Here is a 17,748-nt window from a genome sequence, read left to right on the forward strand (position 1 = left end):
ATTTCTCCTCTTGACAATTATGATGTTCCACCATTAGACTTTTGCTACTAAGAGACTAATTTGCTGAGTAGATAATCCCATATATGTATTTTATAGGGACATAAACTGAATACAAATACATTATTGGGATATGAAAAGATAACGCTTGCATCCTGTCACACTATTTATAACAAACAACACTTCTTCTCTGTGTCAAAAGTCAGTCAAATCACAGATATCATCGAGGATAAACGTCCATAAATCCATTTAGAAATCATTTTCTTTCTAATGGAGCTCCTTATAACTTCAGATTTTGTCTCAATTGTCAGACTCCAGTCAGTTATCAGTAACCCAGCTGGTTGTTGTATGTACAGTGTGAACAGGAACTGCTGGTAGTTTAGTCAAGGAAGCAAGTTTTCATGATGCAAATTTGCCAAAAGTGTGAACAACCCTTAGCTAAAAACACAGAGGTGAGCATAGCTTAAAGTTCAATATACAGACATTGTTGTAGTGAGTCTTCCTCAATACCTTTTCATCAATTTTCATCAGATGTGTCGCACAGAGAAGGATGATAAAGTTTGATTGAAGTTGCCCAGATATACAGTATTACTTGTGTGATTTGACAGAATACTGGAAAGTGACGAAGTGAGCGATCGTCTCAAAAGTACATGCAAAATGGCCGAGTGCTTTGCACATTTTTGTCAACAGCTTTCCCTTCTTTTTTTTTCCACAGATACTTCAAACCGACTTTATTTTTATCTGGACCTGCTCCAGTTTTATTACACAACCTGCAGGATTTATATCGCCTAATGAAAATCAGAACACTGACAGTTACTCAGCTTTTATTTAGACTTACTTTTTAAACATTGTTTCGGAGGTGGAGTTCAAATACAGTTAATTCTTTATCAATTTATTGACTTAGGTTCAAACATTGGACCCTATCTCGCAGCCCGACGCAAGTCTCTTTGCTAGTTTAAGACCGACGCGGCTGTCAGTTTCCTATCCAGCGCCCACGTCGTTTAAATAGCAAATGCACCTGCGCCCATCTGTGCGTCCATGGGCTTGCTGGTCTTACAGGGAGGGGTGTTCAGGTGCATTCTGGGCGTGCTGGTCTTACAGGGAGGTGTGTTCAGGTGCATTCTGGGCTTGCTGGTCTTACAGGGAGGTGTTGCCATTGACCAACAAAAACCTGGTCTAAAGTCAATAACGCAGCATTTCATTGTTATTTTAACAGCAAATTAGTAAAATGCGCCTAGGCTGGTGCACACTATGCTTGTTACACACACAGGGACGCACAGCACACAAACATGCAAAAGATAAAAAATTTAAATATTACAATGTGAAATAGTATTATTGCATATATCTAGATATTTTATATTACACGTTATTATAGTCACTGGTGCTTTCACTTCACGTACGAGCAGATCAGTTTCTTCTCCTGAAAATCTCTGCTTCCTGCTCAGCATATCCTCCATCATAACAGCAATGCGCCGAAGTCCAAACGCGCCTGGCTTTTAAAGGGAATGGGAGATGACCCTCTGATTGGTTTATTGCATGTTACACCCAAAACACACCTCTGATTAATGAAGACACTAAGTACAACTCTTTTGAACCATGCACCCGGCGCACGGGGCCTTTTTTCCGCCGTCAAACTAGCAGAAGCGGATTCGGACACGCCCTGAACACACCTGCCAGGCGCTTCACGCCGCACTTAGATCGTTAAAATAGGGCCCTTTGTGTTATTACCTCCGCCAAGAAGGGTTATGTTTTCGGCGCAGTTTGTGTGTCTGTTGGCAGGAGCACGGAAAAAACTTCTGGTCTGGATTTTCATGAAACTTGGTGGAAGGTTGTGGCACGGGCCATGGATGGAACACATTACATTTTTTGGAGAAGATCCAAACCACGGGGCAGATGCACAAAATATTTTTCACTTTCATTTACATTGCAAGATTAGGCTTTTTGCTGCATCCATGTGGTGTCAGAATTATCTGAAAAATGAGTTAACACTGCATTACCATGGTGAGATAGGGAATGCATTGGCGGAGATCTGCGCTCTCCGAGTGCCCTCATAGTTTGGTTTTCCGAGCAGCTAAACCTACACATATACTGTAAACTGACTGAATCTGAACACAGATATTTTGAAATAAACAGATACAGACAGCTTTCTCTTACACCCTTACTGTTTGTTATTTTGAATCACTGATATCCTTTCAATATCTTTATCTTTAGTTTCTATACTGTTTGGTTTGGCCTTACATTTGCACGATTTAGAATGTAATACTGTATTGTACATATTACTTATCTTTTTTAATTGTATATATTACTTATCTTTTTTATCCTTATTTGTATACATTTCTTACCTTTTTATATTATACTTGTTGTACGTGTCCTTATTGCACCGTTTGTCGGAGAGAAACGTATTTTCAATTGCTCTGTATGTCTGACGCATATTGCAGAATTGACAATAAAGATGACTTGACTGATACATAAAAAAAAAAAAAAGTATTCTATAAAGGAAGTAAGAAACAGCATTAACTGGAATTATGGGACACAATGAACGTTTTTGTTGTACGATGTGTTCAAAAATGACATTCCACATTCCAACAGTAATATATATATATATATATATATATATATATATATATATATATATATATATATATATATATATATATCAGATTTTCTGTGGAGATGTGATGGCTGAGGTGCCGGTGGGTGACAGAGAGGGGTGGGGGGGTAAAGGCTGAAGCAGGTTGATGGGTGCCGAGGTCACCGACGGCCAAGCTGCTCGGGTTTAACGGCCAGAGAGGCGACGCAAACAGCATTCAGGATACAGAAGAGAGAGAAAAAGAGAAGAATGAGCTGGACAGAGAATGAAAAAGGGGGACAACGGAGGGAGGAATCATACTGAGAAGAGATGAAATTGCTTCAGGCAGAGATGAAAAATAACAAAAGGTGTCTTACGCCCGCAAGACAGACACACAAACTTCTTCAATTTCAGTTATTTTTTGAAAAAATGTTAAGACTAGGAGCAAAAACAGTAAATATGTACGACAAAACGCACGGTTCCATCTTTATGTACAGAGACAAACAGAACGCTCACAAAACAGCCAGGAAACAGAAAGAGGAAAGCCCTGTAATCAAATTAGCAGCCCCCCCCTCTCTCTCTTTCGGGGAGGGAAACCTTTCAATTAGCTCCGGCTGGGCATATCGCTCAACAAAAGACCTGTCCCAGGCCATTAACGTTAGCGAACCAGGCAGCAGTCTTTCCCCAGTTAACATTGAAGAATTAGCTTCCGGCGTTCAAACTACTCAGCCAATGGGAGCGTGAGACCGCGCGTGTGCGTGTGTGTGTGTACGCATGCTCGCTCACAATGGAGCAAGCATCACACAATAGAGTCGAGGGTTATTTGTCTCGGCCCCCCGGGAGAATCTAATAAAGTTGTTTACAAGCAGATGTTGAATAAAGACACACAATACGCTCCTCTTCACCCTCCTCTTCTCCCTCAGGCAAACCCATTCACTTCCTTTTCTCAATAAGAAAAGGCAGCACTGCCCCATAGAATTTACCATCTAGGGTGGATAATTGATTTATTTTGCTGGATCGAGGGAGGTTTGTATACCTTCCTTGATCAGAAACATCAGAAAAAGACTGGGCAGGGAGATATTCTCTTCCTCTCACCGACATTGTTTCTGACAGGTTTGAAAGCCGAGTTTTGACTTTTAAGTTCAAGCGTCACAAAGTATACGTTCAGGATCTCACTTTTATCTGCATGAGTTTGCTTGCAGGGGGACAGGCAGTCAGAGAAGGTCTGAATTACAAATTATTTTTCTCTGAAAGGCATAACAAAACAAAAATGTACAGCTTGGTATTGAACCTATCAGCACTACTTCACCCTCGTCATATGAAAACCAGTTGGTAGTCTCCCTCGCTTTGGGCTCTTTATGGATGGGTCTCAACATTTCTGTGAAAAATGAATCCCATTACACAACAAACCAAGCCAACGTACGTATACAGATTCTAACTGGCTGCAGGCAAAATACAAGTACAACCATCTTATCTGTCCTTTCAATATACAAGTGCATTTTCACTGTGAGACGCAAAACACACAGTCTGTGAAAATAACAAATGTAAGTAAGAGTCAAATGTTGTACCTGCTCCTGGCTGCTGTGTTTTGGAAAAACTAAGAACTTTCTTTGGAACTTTAATCGTGGCATGTACATGACACTATGAGTCCAGTAGGTGTCACGGTTAAAAAACAAGTAATTTGCAATCAGAAATGAATACATTATGCTCTTAAATGACTCATTTGCACTCTCAAATTCATAGTTTCTGAGCACAAATTAACATACTGTAACATGGCCAATCTGCTTGGTGCTCCCTCACTGCGAGGGACACCCAATCACTCACACCCCTTTCCCACCAAGGCAAACCTAGTTCTACTGCTGGGCTGGTGCTGGTGCTAGTTCGCAGTTGGTTCAATTTGTGAACCTTCTCCGAACCGGTTAGCTATTCCACACGCTAGAGAGCCGGGAGAACTACGTTGTTACGTCACTGTATACGTCGTCATAAGCCTCAGCTTTCCCCGGAAACGCTAGCGTCAACTTCATAACAACATGACAATGACAATGGCGGACTGCATCGTCTTTCTGCAAATGTTTCTCTTGGCTTTGCGAGCCAAAGAAAACAAAACATGCAATAATTAAATCGAGGGATGCACCGAATCCAGATTTTTGGGGGTTTCGACCGAATACCAAATCCACTGGTTAAGAGTCTGCCAAATCCGAATACCGAATCCTCCTCCCATCCTCAGTCCATTAACACAGTAAACACATTAATGAAGTAAACAACGTCCACAGCAGTAAAGTTTTCATTTTATTTTAACTGTAAAAAAAAAAAAAAAAAAGAATAGGCAACATTATGCCAGGAAGACAAGTGGAAAAAACTATTTTGACAATTACCATAGGCCTATGTTTACCCTATCTCAAGATCCAATCAACATCCAAAATATAAATATATATAAAAATATTCAAGTTGAATGGCCTTCTTTTGACTGAAAGTTCTGCCAAACAACACTTTTTCTGCTCACCAGTTCCATGTCCACTTTCTCACAGCCTACTGCATTGAACGCTCCACCTACGTAAACACCTTCCCGTAATCAACTAGTCCAAGCAGGAATCGGACCTCGATGCCCAATCCTAGTGGAAACAGGCTATTAGCAAAATTCTGACTGTTTGCTGCCCTGGCTCCTAAATGGGGGAACAAGCTCCCCACTGACATCAGGACAGCTGAAAGGCTGAACCTGAATCTGAGCTGAAAGGCTACACAACTACAAAACATCTGTTCTGACTGCACCTTGGCTAAGATGGCAGTTCCAAAAAAACTTACAACTTATATGTTGCACTTACATGTGGCTCTTTCTTTACTTCTTCTATGTGATTCTTGCTGTTCTGAGTTTGTACCTTCACAGTTGAATGCACTTATTTATTTATTTTGGGGGGGGGGGGTTCAAGGGCCTGCAGGTCAGAGTCTAACCCGCGGCCACTGCATAAACCTCTATATATGGGCGCCCGCTCTACCAGATGAGTTGACATTTTAACATTATATTTAAGGGAAAGGGGAAGTTTGAGCCACTGCAGAGCTGTTGTGTGAATATGTGAATATAGAACACATTTAGTAGATAGAGATTTACTCAATGTTGTTGTGACTGGAATGTTCCATCTGAAAAACGGCCATCTATAGTCCCTTTGAAGCGACCCATAGTGTAAAATGTTACTCGTACTTTGAAAGAACCTCAACACCTGAGTGTGTTTCCTAGATGGGAATCAGCTGTGATCGATGTATTTGCATAGCTTCAATCAGCTGTTTCTCAGTAGCAATGGAATAAAATGCAGGGGATATATTTGTGTTTATTTGGGAACAGCTGTTCACTTTCACAGTAGCCAATAAGTTAGCTTTAGAACACAATGTTATCTGTTCTGACTTACAGTGTGAAAGCATTTGTGAATTTGGCAGTACATATCCATTGTTTTGGTCATGGCTGAGCTTGTTTGTAAAAGATGTTCAAGCATTTTAAATTTGTGTTAACCGAATGCAATTTGTGTCAACAACAAGCAACAAGAAATGTGTTAATTGCATAGCTTACACAGACGGATGTTGTGCTAACTGTGTTAAGAGTTTAGGAAAGCTGTTAAAAGTATTGTCATGGCAATCGTAAAAAAAAAAAAACTATATAACCTACATGTGACTTTGCAATTTTCCCAGTGTATTAAAAAAGATAAAACAGCTGGATCATCAAAACTAGATAAAACAGCTTACATTAATTAAGTTGTAATAGTCTGAGGAAAAGTTGTGGTTTTCAGGACTTTCTGAGCTGTATCAGATGTGATGAGATATACAGATACGCAGTGTGTTGTGTGTGTTTTTGTGTGTGTGTGTGTGTGTGTGTGTGTGTGTGTGTGTGTGTGTGTGTGTGTAAGAACAGCAGCTGAAGCATTTGTTGTGTGAGCTTTGACTGAGCATCTGTTGTCTCATCTGCTCCGTCTAATTGGGCTTTTCTTTCTTTGGAAAAAGTTAAAACCAGCTTCAAGCTAAAACAACCGTGTAGGGAAACATTGGGCTTTTATCTCACTGACCAACATCCAACCCACACACCCGGGTTTAAAGCCCATCTTAGGTGAATGTCACAGATATCACAAAGATAAACGGCCTCTTGCACTTGAGATTGAAGACACCAGAGGACGAAATGAGCCATGAGCCCGACTTACCCGATGAATCGACCCAAGAAGGCACCGCTGTTCAAACATATCTTCAGAATAAAGCCGCCATCTTTCAGTTTTAAGAGACATCTGACAACATCTAACTGCGCATTAGCCGAAGTTTTGTGCTTGCGACTTTTGTTTCCCTTCTTCTATCCTTTTTTTTCTTCTGTTTACATTGATTTCAAAGCTCTCGGTGGTAAAAAAAAAAAAAAAACTTGAAGTAGAAATGGATCCACTTTGTAAGAGAACTGGATTGATCTAACTTTGACAGCTCTAACAGCAGATATAGATAAATGCCTGGCGCGACTGAAAAGATAACGACAGAGGTTGAGTCACTGTTCCACAAGTTACACTGCAATTTTAACGAGCCTGGAAACTTTGTGTGTATTGAGTGGAAAAAGGGTTTGAACATAACAATGCCGATGACATGAAAATGATGTTGTTTGTTGCAGAGACTTTACACAGAGCGCACGTTCCCCTGTGGTGGGGATATTTCAAATCCAGCTGTATGCCGCAGAAAGCTCTCTGAGCAACAATGTCGGATATGTTTTTATTGCCTTTTGATCAAACACAAAGAGCATTTTCAGCATTAGAAGAGCATCCTTACTCCACATACTGTATGTAAGTAGAGAGCAATGTGTGTTAACTTCTTATGAAAGCAGTTAAACTGCTGCTCACACAGAATGTGAACAGAGTCATTTAGTTGGTCTTTATATCAGTTTTACATCACTTGCAGCTCATATCTTTGTTGCTGTCGGTTACACAGTACTGTGAAAAGCTCTGTGCCTTTCGGCAGCGGGGAATTTAACAAGACTATTATATGAAATAAAGTGTTTGTTATACGCTGCTGATTCAATTTGGATTATTCGCTTTTTCTGGGCAGACGTCTTTAAGATGAGTAAATGCAGTTCTTTGGGTTTACAACTTCTTAAACCTTTTAACACCATGGCCTCTGAGACTGAGACTCAATTCTGATTGGCTGGCAGGGCTGTTCTCGTGAACTAGTCGTACATAGAGCTATGACAAGTAATGCACTGTAATTCTTATGTATAACGTAAGTAACACATGTAACACAGAGGGCTTTTAAGTCTCCTGGAAGAAGTTAACTTGAAAGAAATGCTAATGTTTCTCCTCCTTCTTCCAGGTGACCGTGTTTTTTGCTCCTTCCATTGCCCTTAAATGACCATGAATAAATAAAATTAAAAAAATCAATTAATGCAGCTTTAAATGTCAGTAGCAATAGCAATAGTTCTATAGCTTCAGCCCATTTCAGGGTTTTGCCTACCATTATAAGGCTAAGGCACAGCAGCCGAGCCGTTTTGGGCACCACTTAAGCCGAATGAATGTAAAATCAATGTGAGCATTAAAACTAACTGAATGACTTCTTTCAGATCTAATGGTTGAAGTCGGTCCCGACTAGCGTTTTACTTTGAACGCAACCAACTACCCAGGATTCAGGTTCAGATTCGGCCGAATATTGGGCTTTTTGACGGGGTTCGGTTTCTGCCGAACCTTCGAATTTTGCAGTTGATTACGGGAAGGTGTTTACGTAGATGGAGCGTTCAATGCAGTAGACTGGGAGAAAGTGAAAATGGAACTCGTGAGCAGAAAAAGTTGTTGTTTGGCAGTACTTTCAGTCAAAAGAAGGCCATTCAAGTCCAACTACATGTTTAATCTGCAATGCCGATTTGTCTGGTGGTGGCGAGGACCCTAAACTATACACAACATGGCCGCTGTTACAACATCTGGTATCAAACATCTGAAAGAATACGACGAAGGAATCTCCAGACAGCAGCCAGAATGCAGAAACTTCAGGTACGGCAAAGGAAGGACAGTCCCTGTTTACTTCATTCATGTGTTCACTGAGTTCATGGACTGAGGATGGGAGGGGGATTCGGTTCCGGACGGCTAATCTTAACCAGTGGATTCAGTATTCGGCCGAACCCCAAAAATCTGGATTCGGTGCATCCCTAGTTTAGACACAGACTTAACGTTAAGTTAGTTAGTTAAGTTAGTTAGACGTTAATAATAACGATCCAAAATAAAGGGGAAATTGCAATGTTTTTTTTTTTTTTATTGAAAAACATTTTATTGAGGAAGGACCCTTCCGCCCCAAAACCCACCAAATCTTCGAAACCCAAAAAAAAAAAAAAAAAAAAAAAAATCGTTTAATTAGTGATATTTCTTTGTGTAGTGTGTGCAAGGCGTGCAAGTGCGTTTGTTGAAACCAGATGTTAATCTTGTAGTTTAAAACTTCTGTAATCAGAACCCTTTTGTACTTGCTTCATGTTGTGAAGCAACGCGAGAACCATAAACTCTAAAAGAGCTATTAAATGATTTTCGTAACAAAAAAAAAGCAAGTGTACAATCGTCATGGATTCCATGGAGGCAAGGAAACTTCTTTGTTAACCGTTACAATTAAAGAACCTTCACCTTATTGTTTAAAATGTATAAAAACATATCTGAAAAACTTACGAACACAAAGGTTTCCACTTTCATAAAAGCCGGGGCAGCACTGAGAGCGTCGCCTGTACATCGTCCTCACGCCTCTTCTGTACGCCGTCTTGTAGCTGATTCTGCACACACACACACACACACACACACACACACACACACACGCACAACACACACACACACACACACAGACACACACACACACACACACACCCACATGCACGCACACACACACACACACACACACACACAGCCACACGCATCGCACACACACACACACACGCATACACACACACAGCCGCACGCACGTACACACACACAGCCGTACGCACGTACACACACACACACACACACAGCCGCATGCACGCACACACACACATACACACACACACACACAGCCACACGCACGCACACACACACACCCACATGCACGCACACAGACACATGCATGTACACACACAGACACATGCACACACGCACATGCACGCACCCACACGCACATACACACAGGCACAGGCACAGCCACACACACAGCAACAAACACACACGCAAACACACATGCACGCACGCACATACACACACAGAGAGAGACACACACACACACACACACACAGCAACAAACACACACAGACACACACGGACAAACACACATAAACACACACACACAGACACATGCACGCACACATATACACACATGTAAGCACGCACATACACACACAGAGAGAGACACACACACACACACACACACACAGCAACAAACACACACAGACACACACGGACAAACACAGATAAACACACACACACAGACACATGCACGCACACACATACACACATGTAAGCACGCACATACACACACAGAGACACACACAGCCACACAGACACAAAGCCACATGCACACACGCACACACCCACAAAGACACAAGCCCACACACAGCAAGAAACACACAGCCACACGCACCCACACACACAGAATTTCCATTAAAACAGTACGACTCCATTTCCTAAGGAGGTGGTGTTGTGGTTCTGCCCTGTGAAAACAGGAGAGTTACTCACATAACTACCCTTCTGAAAGACAAGCGCCACTTAAACGTTGAAGGCAGGTTCTCCCACTCATCCAAGGACGCTGATGTTGTCTGACATTTCAGCTCAAGATCAATGACTCAGCTCTTAGCTGGAGGAGCTAAACTGGTGCCTATAAAGCTTAATGTGGTCATTAAAGCCGATACGCCGACGGTCGCTCATCAAAATGACCACATCAGACGGAGCTGAGCGGCCAGCGTTGGGTAGTAGACACCGGCGACTGACTGCCTCTGAACCCCAGCAGCAGACGTTCAAACAGTACAAGGTGTACAGCGTTTGACATACTGCATATACGAGGGTGAGAACTGACTGGATAATGTCTCTGAGATCAAGAAGGAGAGGAAATCAAACGTGATCACATGAATTGTTTCAAAATTGTTTCTCCTATTTTTTTTCTAAATGTGGCAAGATAATTCCTACATGAAACTGCTCACAACCAGGTCTGTAAATTATCTTGATTAACCGGGTCATGGTTTCTGCTGTTGAGTTTTTCGAATGTATTTATTTTATTATTATTGTTTTTTAAGAAATTTTTTGGGGGCATTTTAGGCCTTTATTTTGATAGGACAGCTGAAGAATGAAAGGGGAGAGAGAGGGGGGAATGACATGCAGCAAAGGGCCGCAGGTCGGAGTTGAACCCACAGCTGCTGTTTCAAGGGTAAACCTCTATATATATGGGCGCGCGCTCTACCAGTGAGCTACCCAAGCGCCTTCGAATGTTTGTTTTTTTGCCGCTTTGAGCACCACAAGCCACGCTAATGTTAAATATAACTGTACAACCAACTATTTATTCACTTTACTCTTTACTTTATTTCTAGAGTGTCTTTTTGTCCATTTCCCTTTATCTCTCCCTCGCTGCTGCAACATTGGGCATTTCCCCGTTGTGGGATTAATTAAGGATTGTGAATCTTGAATCTAGTTCTGTTATGTTGAAGAGAATCCAGACGATGTCTACGGCCGATATCTCCAACACTGGGACACACACACCAAAACTATCTAGACTGGTGGATTGCATTACAGGTAAGAGGAAAAAATTGTTATTTATTTTTTTATTTTGGGGTGAAGTGTCCTTTAAAGAACAAGCAAAGATGCGAAACACTAGAGCTGCAATGATAGAAAAATAAGCGCCACCTATTTCGATAATCGAAAAAACAAGGCATTTTTTTCCGCCTCACAAATATCCCCTGTTCTTTTCTGTTTGATATCATATCAGACTGAGTATCTTTGGGGGTTTTGACAAAACAAGACATTAAAAGACATCACCTTGGACTTTGAGGAACTGGGATCGACATTTCATAGACAAAATGATGAGTCAATTATGGCTGGGTTAGCTCAGTTGGCAGAGCAGGCGCACATATATAGAGGTTTCCTCCTCAACCCAGTGGCTGCGGGTTTGACTCCGACCTGTGGCCCTTTGCTGCATGTCCTTCCCCCCTCTCTCTCCCCTTTCATGTCTCCAGCTGTCCTGTGAAAATAAAGGCCTAAAAATGCCCTAAAAACTAATTGGCAGATAATCGGTAATGAAAATAGTCCTAATAAACACTGAGTGTGAGGATTGGCTTTGTTCCTCGTTCAATACTTTAGTAAATTTAATATTTGAAGAATTAGATTATTATTTTTGAGCACTTTGAAGGCGTCATCGCCTCGGGGCATTTGATTAATTGTGGCATTTTATGGACTAATTAAAAGATAATCAAGACATTCCACACTGCAGCTTGGATGTGTTGCCGTCTGAGTCCATACCTGTGTCTGGTGCATTTGAACCAGTTGAGGATGTCGGTGCAGCGGGTGTAGTAGACCTGGTCGAATGGATGAGCGTAGGACTCCTGCACCGTCACTGCATAGCTGGAGGGATAGAAAAACACAACCACAGATTAACAGGGTGCCGAGAAACTGGTGAATTTATGCATTCATTCCCAAATCTTGAGTAAATATTTCTCATTAATAAATCCAAAAAAGCAGCCTGTTGCACATCAAATTAAAAAGTTTTTCCAATTACCCTCGAGGCTTTACTGAAGTCCGAAAACTCATAACTGAAAATGGCATTGCGGTGGAATAGACACAATATAAAAAATAAAAAAGGCTAAACATCACAGAGGTCCCTTCTTTTTCTCATGACTCTCAATAATGTTTCCTTTTAAAACAGATCATCAGGAAGTCAAGTATTGATCCCGGGATAGGGAGCGCGGACGTGTCCTTGTGGAGCAATTTATTAAACCTGAACAAATGTCATTGATTCTTTCAAAGCACTTTATTTTATCTGCCTAAAAACCACAAGCGTTTAGGATTTTCAAGAATCCTGACACAACTTAAAGTGCTCATATTATGTTGTTTGGCTTTTTCCCTTTCCTTTATTGTGTTCTATATCTTTTTTGTGCATGTTATAGGTTTACAAAGTGAAAAAGCCCAAAGTCCCCCCCAAAGGGACTTACCATCTCCAACAGAAAACACTGTTCACCAACTGCTCCAAACAGCTCTACTGTAGTCCAGCCTTTACTTCAGAGACAGACATGGTCACTTTGTAACACACGTTATAATGCTCGCCTAGCTGCTAGCATGGCACGCCCTCATACTCTGCTTCTGACTGGCTAGTAGTCCTTACCTAGGTACTGTCAGGGCACGCCCTCATACTCTGCTTCTGACTGGCTAGTAGTCCTTACCTAGGTACTGTCAGGGCACGCCCTCATACTCTGCTTCTGACTGGCTAGTAGTCCTTACCTAGGTACTGTCAGGGCACGCCCTCATACTCTGCTTCTGACTGGCTAGTAGTCCTTACCTAGGTACTGTCAGGGCACGCCCTCATACTCTGCTTCTGACTGGCTAGTAGTCCTTACCTAGGTACTGTCAGGGCACGCCCTCATACTCTGCTTCTGACTGGCTAGTAGTCCTTACCTAGGTACTGTGTAAGATGTCTCACTCTGTAGCTAAATCAGAGAGCTCAACAAACAGAGTGAAAAGAGGAGCTGCAGCAATGTGCAGTACGACATAAATATGTTTTTTGAAAATTAAACCATGTACAGTAAACCTATTCTGATACAACCTCTAAATACAATTATGAACCTGAAAATGAGCATAATATGGGCACTTTAACTTTTGATTTCTAGAATTTTCTGTTCTATGCAGATTTTGATTTCCTGTAACAATACACGCCTGACATAGTTAGATAAAAGGTCACTGAACTGAGTCTAACCTTTAGCAAGGAGTGAAAACTGTTACGGTCATCGGAGGTAATACACTTCTCCACAATTCCCACTGATTACACTGAGAGATTATCGATCCCAGCGCCTGCACTCTGAGTTGCTCTCATCAGAAATGACATTGTGCTTTAACTCAGCGAGGCACTGAGTGCTGAGACCACTCAAGCAGTCACATTACCATCGCTGTGGATTTACGGCCTCAGTGTGTCCCCAAGAGTAAACCTTTTGATTACTGGCGAAACCCTCTGTCTTGATTTGTGGCGGGGGAGTCCATTAGTTCGATGCGGCGTTTTGAGCGCTGTTATTTCCCTTTGAATATTGAGAAGAGGAGACTGAATTGGGGAAACTGACCTCTCCCAGTGGCTGCACACGTTGGGGTCGTCCGGGTTGAGGGGCGACGCCAGAGAGATCAAGCCGAACAGGTGGAGCCACAGCAGGGCTTGGGGGGAAACCCCAACGGCCCCCATTGTCCTCCTCCCTCCGTCCTATGGGGAGGAGAGAGAGACAGTGAGGATAAGAAACGTTTCACCTTTAAAAAAAGGGACATGGTGGGCATGAATCAGAAAAGAAGCCGCGATGTGAGGACAAAACGTAACTCAGGCATTAAGGCTTGAGGATAAACAGGCAACCATTTATTTGCAATCTCCAGAAATAGTAAGGAAAAGAAAAAACAGTCAGGGAAAATCTTCAGTATGATTCACAAAACAACAAGCTCAAAAACTAAACAGTGTGTTGGTGCCGTTCATCAAACCTGTCCATTTCATGGGCAGTAACCAAGTACGTTCACTCAAATACTGAACGTTTCCATTTACTGATACTTTCTACTTCTACTCAACTAGGAAGGAAAATATTGTACTTTTCACTACATTTATCTGACAGATCGATTGGACATCGAGAACTGATTCCTACTTGGAATTGTTTCAAAAATTTGTGGAATCATTTCTTTATTGGAATCGTTTGGAGGATTTGGTTTCAAATCTGATCATGGGTTCCAAATTTAACATGCGCAAGTTATGGTTTCCGTAACAGCCAGGTGCTTGTTGTGTTGCAGCCTTGGAGCACAGTAAGCGGTGCTCTAGTCTGGCTTTGTTTTACGTTGAAAAAGCTGTAAAACTGCAACCCACCTTTGAATCAAATCCTCTTATTTGTGAACTAAGCATGTGACCCGTTTCAACTCCACCCCTCAAAGAATCGGAGTCGAGAATCAAGAAGAACTGGAATCGAAAGGAAGAATCGGAATTGGAATCAGAATTGTTAAAATCCAAACGATGCCCAACCCTATAAGAGTTTGAATACAAAAAAAAAAAAAAAACATATGATGAGGTAAAACTATCCAATATTTCACAATAACAACAACAGCAGACAGAGGAAAGTCGATATGTAACGAATCTGTCTAGCCCCAGTAAAGTCCCCTCAAGCAATTAAGTATTTTTATTTTTGGGTTGGGTGCTGTCTGCTGTATGTGCTTGTGCATGTTGGGTGGCCATGCAGCCACAAATAATAACAACACCATACAAATGAAATGCGACGACGACAAAAACAAAAAGTGCATTTATTTCGTATGCATAATCAGACCTGTGCATTGGTAATAATGTTTTGGATGAAATAGCTATCACAACGTGGCGGCTGTGACTCGGTGGTAGAGCGGTTGACTGGCAATCGGAAGGTTGGTGGTTCAATCCCTGGCCCTGCAGTCCTATGTCGAAGTGTCCTTGGGCAAGACATTGAACCCTGAATTGGAGTGTAAATGTGTGTGAGTGTTTATCTGATGAGCAGGTGGCAGCCTAGGCTGTAGTGTGTGAACGGTGAATGACTCCTGTACTATGTAAAAGCGCTTTGAGTTGTTGTTGTTTAGACTAGAAAAGTGCTACATAAATACAGTCCATTTACAACTTCAGAAATGAATAATATCAAAATAATGCATTTAGCCTCTGTAAGCTGTGCACACACTTGTAAAATAATCTGGCTAATCGCATGTGACCAGTTTTAGCGCAAACAGCTAATTAGCTTAAAACATTAGTCGTCGGGGCATGCAAAAGTAAAAAGAAATCAAAATTATTATTTTTAAAGATTATTTTTGGGGTATTTTTAGGCCTTTATTGACAAGACAGCTGAATAAATGAAAAGGGAGAGAGGGGGGAATGACATGCAGCAAAGGGCTGCAGGTCGGAGTAAAACCCGCGGCCGCTGCGTCGAGGAGTAAACCTCTATATATGGGCGCCCGCTCTACCAACTGAGCTATCCGGGCGCCCAGAAATCACTATTTCTAAACCACTAACAAGGCAAAACAGTACCGTTCACGTATACAGGCAGGCGCCACGAACACCGTGTAACCAGTAACCGGTAACAGCTCAAGCACGGCCTTCATCGTTCAACTGATTGTGACCGTTTTCCCAAGATGGCGACCGCCTGTATACGTGAACAGGACTGTCTTTATAAACTATCTTTTTAATAAACTGTCTGTACACTTACAAAGTTCTCAATGCTTCGGTTTCCATGTAGGGACCCTCATTATGCTACCGTGGAAGTGGGGTGCTATTTTGAGCCTTGTTAGTGGTATAAAGATAGCGATTTCTTTTTACTTTACCCTCTGCCCCGACAACTAGCGTTATAAGCTAATTAGCGGTTTGCGATAAAACTGGTCACATTCGATCAGCATGAAAACATATCCCAGAGAACGGTCGATTCAGAACACGTGTTATTAACCCCTAGGTTCATTTTGCGCCGGATTTGTCCTTTAACTAACTGGAAATAAAAGTAGTTAAAGCTCGACCAGCTGCAACAGTAAAATCTTACGTACACGCTGACACTTGAGTATTAACAAACTAATAACATCGTATATAATTATATATCAGTCACAGGGGCTATTTTACTGCAAAAGGATAACTTTTGAGATTCTTTAGGTAAAGGATCTGAGTATTTCTTTCACCATAGCTACAGGCTGCAGCCCATTGGGCTGCCGCTGGTTATGTAAAGCCGTTATATGAAGCAGCAGGTATGATATTTAATCTCTGTCAGCTCAGAAACAGCAGCAGGTGGTGGAGCTGCTGTGGCACACTTTATTTCAATCTTTTCACAGCTTCTAAGTGTTTACAGAGACAGCAGAGTTATTTACCTTTAGAATCAGCCACTTTAAGCCCTATTAAATCTGTTTATTAGTAAGGTCGGGTTTTGGAGACATATATAGTATGACAACCCGCCACCCAAGTTTTAACTGGCCTAGCAGGACTTAAAATCTCAACAAAAACAAATATTAATCTTTTATATTGCTCAACAACAACTCCTTCGTTTATTGTTCAATACTGAGGCATATACGTAGGGCTGCAATTAAAGATTATTTTCATTGCTGATTAATCTGTCCATTATTTTCTTGATTCATCAATTAGTTGTTTGGTCTCTAAAATGTCAGAAAATGGTGAAAAATGTGGATCCGTGTTTCCCCAAGCCCAAGATGTCTTGTTCTGTCCACAACTCAAAGATATTCAGTTTTCTGTCACAGAGGAGAGAAGAAACTAGAACATGTTCACATTTAACAAGCTTGAATTCATAAAAAATGACCCAAGTCGGTTAAGAGATTATCGAAATAGTTTGCGATTAATTTATTAGTTAACGACTAATCAATTAAATCGATTAATCTTTGCAGCTCTACATAAACCCATGAAAACAAATTGAGCCACTAAACAGGAGAAACACTTCTGAAGCCGTTTTGGTTTGGAATCTGCGTCGTCTATATCCCTGTCGTTCCATTTCTGGGATTGCTCCGTTGCCGACGTTGTCACTTATTGCCAATAATGCCAATAAACCAGAGCACGTTTTTCTCCCATCCCAGAATGCTGTGTGGACTAGCCAGACTAGAATCTGCGTGGTTGTATTGCAGTCTCAACGGTAGCAAAAGGAGACCTTTGGCAACACCGACACTGACGCCGACGTTTCTTTCGCCTGATTGGGTCATGATGTCTCGTTCTCTGAGACTTAGCAACTAACGTTACCATGGAAACTACCAGCAACGGACAGAGTATACATGCTGCCTCCTGTTTACCCCGCCACATGCATGCCCAGTATATGAGAATGTTGATGAGATATGCGGTTTGGGCGTGTTAGTTTAAGTGAAGAATAGTTCTTCTACTGGAGCTAAAAACACATTTGGTTAAAAACTCCACTTAAAAACCAAAACGTAGCAATGTAAATGTAGCCTGAGGCTGGAAGGAAAGACTGTAACAGACCCCTCCCGCCCCGGACTCAAAACAGAGTCACTCCCTTTCGGGAGGACGCTGCG

General features: G+C 41.7%; 1 protein-coding gene across 4 annotated transcripts in view; it reads right to left on the reverse strand.

The window, feature by feature from the left end:
• LOC120556187 (multiple epidermal growth factor-like domains protein 11) overlaps positions 1-17,748 on the reverse strand; it is a 182,714-nt gene that overhangs the window by 120,276 nt on the left and 44,690 nt on the right. For all 4 annotated transcript variants that reach the window (XM_039795619.1, XM_039795621.1, XM_039795620.1 and 1 more), the window contains exons 3-5: positions 13,824-13,957; positions 12,019-12,120; positions 9,217-9,317 (exon numbers count right to left, since the gene is read on the reverse strand). In XM_039795619.1, the coding sequence (XP_039651553.1) occupies positions 9,217-9,317; positions 12,019-12,120; positions 13,824-13,939 (319 nt within the window). In that variant the 5' untranslated portion in view covers positions 13,940-13,957. The remainder of the gene's footprint in view (positions 1-9,216; positions 9,318-12,018; positions 12,121-13,823; positions 13,958-17,748) is intronic.

The sequence above is a fragment of the Perca fluviatilis genome, chromosome 3 (genome assembly GCF_010015445.1).
Source record: "Perca fluviatilis chromosome 3, GENO_Pfluv_1.0, whole genome shotgun sequence".
Lineage (NCBI taxonomy): Eukaryota > Metazoa > Chordata > Actinopteri > Perciformes > Percidae > Perca > Perca fluviatilis.